This window comes from Cyprinodon variegatus, unplaced genomic scaffold (assembly GCF_000732505.1).
Source record: "Cyprinodon variegatus isolate N-32 unplaced genomic scaffold, C_variegatus-1.0 Scaffold328, whole genome shotgun sequence".
NCBI lineage: Eukaryota > Metazoa > Chordata > Actinopteri > Cyprinodontiformes > Cyprinodontidae > Cyprinodon > Cyprinodon variegatus.
Window position 1 is genome coordinate 37088 of NW_015150781.1, and position 2714 is coordinate 39801.

The 2714-nt window shown below is 41.9% G+C and overlaps 1 protein-coding gene across 1 annotated transcript in view; it reads left to right on the forward strand.

Annotated features, from left to right (window-relative positions):
• The window catches only part of LOC107091191 (claudin-9-like), a 4685-nt gene extending 2119 nt beyond the window's left edge, over positions 1–2566 (forward strand). Inside the window, exon 2 of the mRNA XM_015384982.1 lies at positions 1381–2566. Coding sequence (XP_015240468.1) covers positions 1405–2220 — 816 coding nt within the window. The 5' untranslated portion in view covers positions 1381–1404 and the 3' untranslated portion in view covers positions 2221–2566. The remainder of the gene's footprint in view (positions 1–1380) is intronic.
• The last annotated feature ends 148 nt before the right edge of the window (positions 2567–2714 follow it).

Here is a 2714-nt window from a genome sequence, read left to right on the forward strand (position 1 = left end):
TCTGCCGTCAAGCGGCAGCGCAACAACACAACACGGCCATATTTATGATGGAGCGAGCGAAAGGATCTGCGGTGTGGAGGTTTTTTTACGCTCTCTCAGCCTTCTAGCCCAATGGCTACGTGCAATATTTGTGGGTAAAATGCTCCGAGGGGCGGAGTTAAATCTTCAAACTGTAGCACCGCCAACTTAATAAAACACCTCCTGAAGTTTCATAACATGCTGAGATTATCGGACTCGGCAAACAAAAAGGAAGCAGCGGGAAGCAGCTAACTTCTTTTGAAGCAAACAAAGGAAGTGAAATGTTTCCATGTAAAAATATACAGGCCAAAAAAAATCACAGAGATGATACTTGATAATGATAATGAAGCTTTTTTTTTACATGTTGACCAAGTCAGAGAACTTTTGGTTTAAGATTTTGTGCACAGTTGTTAAGTAAATGAGTCATAACATTTATATTTGGCATTTATATTTGGGATGTTTGCCTTTTTATTCAAATCATGCTCAGAAGAATGACCCTGTTTTTTTTTTTTCACACAATAAAACCATTTTTTAGGTAATAATTTAGTGCTGTTTTTGGTATCGGCATCGGATCGTATCGGCCGACCTTAAACTTCAAATATCGGTATCGTATTGGAGGTAAAAAAAGTGGATTGGTGCATCACTAATTATAAATCTCTGATATCATTTTTAGGATTTGAAAATTGCAGGTAGCCTATAACTAAAAAACAATTAAATTTCAAAGCTATGCAGCTAAATGCACTATAATAAATACCATAATCTCAATATAAACTATTGAAATATATAATGCAAAAATTATTCTTGATAATAATAGCATTGACAATTCAGTGGTTAATTTTAAACTTGTTTTGATTTGCCTGATTTAGCTAAAAGCAAAAAGTGTATGTTGTCATTCTGACTCTTAAGCTAAGTATTAAACATTCTAAATATATATGCATATATTTACTTATAACACAGTATTTCATGCAGCCGGTGGATTAAACATTGAATAAAATTAAAATGAAAGTGTATGAAATACATTTCTACAGTAACTTGCTTTCATTTGCTGCAAATCTTCCCTTAAAGCTAACTGTATACTGATGCTGAATTTCATTGCATCCCGTCTGTTTTTATTATTACATTCATGGTATGAAACACCATGTAATTCACTATTTATATATCTTCATAAAATTCAATTGTTTTACAAAGTTGTCGTGCAGACATTTCTCATCTTCCTTTGGAAAATCCAGTCCCTTTGTGAGAGAAAGACTGACGTCTCATTTCATGGCATTGTGTTTCTCTTACATTGTGATGTGAATGTTATATATAAAGCAGAAGCTCTGATGAATTCATATTTTTCTAAATTTGTGTTCTTGTTTCTAGATATCCGTCTTTGCTGCAGTTGAAATGGCGTCCCTGGCTCTGGAGCTGATGGGCTTCATCCTGGGTCTCCTCGGCATGCTGGGAACGCTGGTGGCCACGGTGCTGCCTTACTGGCAGATCTCTGCTCACGTCGGCTCCAACATCGTCACAGTTGTGGTGAACATGAAGGGCCTGTGGATGGAGTGCGTCTATCAGAGCACAGGGGCCTTTCAGTGTGAGACCTACAGCTCCATGCTGGCGCTTTCTGCTGACCTGCAGGCCTCTCGCGCTCTCATGGTCATTTCCGTCGTGCTGTCCATCTTTGCGGTTGCCATAGCCTCCCTAGGGATGCAGTGCACCCTTTGCTTGGAGAATGCAGGGTCGGCTAAGAGCCGCGTGGCCGGGGCTAGCGGGGTTTTGTTTCTCACTGGAGGTTTCCTGGCTCTTATTCCTGTAGCGTGGACCACACACGAGGTGGTCCAGACCTTCTACAGCCCAAACATACCTGCCGGCATGAAGTATGAGCTAGGTGAATGCCTGTACCTCGGCCTGACCTCTGCGCTGGTCTCCATGTTGGGTGGGGGGATGCTGAGTGTCTCCTGCAGCGAGGAGCAGGAAGGCGGCCGTGGGAGGCGGCATGGAGGATATCCTTATCCAGCAGGCGTTGGCATGTCCGTCGCAGGACCTCGAACAACTTCACAGACCTACCGGAACCCCACCCTGCAGGCGGGGGACATCCACCCGGCCAGCAGGGGGCAGACACTAGTACGAAATACTAGCAGCTCAGAGTCGAGCGCTCCCAGAGCCCCAGGAGTGAAGAAGCCCACCGCAGCAGGATATGACATCACAGGATATGTCTGACATGTTTCCAGCACTCCATGAATGAAAACCAACTGAAGGTTCTGTTAAAGTACTGAATATGGAAGGAGGCAGATTTTAATGGACTTTAATAAGCTTTTTTTTTTTTGTAACCTTAAATACTTTGAGCTTTATTACTGTGTCCATAAAGTTTTTATTTCTACAGTGACAATGTCTTCCAGGTTTCAGCTCTTTTACAATAAATAAAACATGGATTAAAAAGTTGCCTTTTTACAGGAAGATCCTTGTCTTTGCTGGTAGTTGGGTTTGTTTGGGACGAGCGGTATGGGAATATTCTGTATTCATTCATTGCCTTTGAATATCCGTTCACTTTAGCTTCTCTGCTTTACGGACAATCCAACCAGCTCTGCTGTATTTGATCAGAGCAGAGCAGAGGGTTCACTTTTAAAAACCCCTGAATTCAGACGACTGTCATCTTTAAAACGGTGGATGCTCAGGCTATAAGTCTGACTTTAAAGGAAAAGTCGCTCATATTC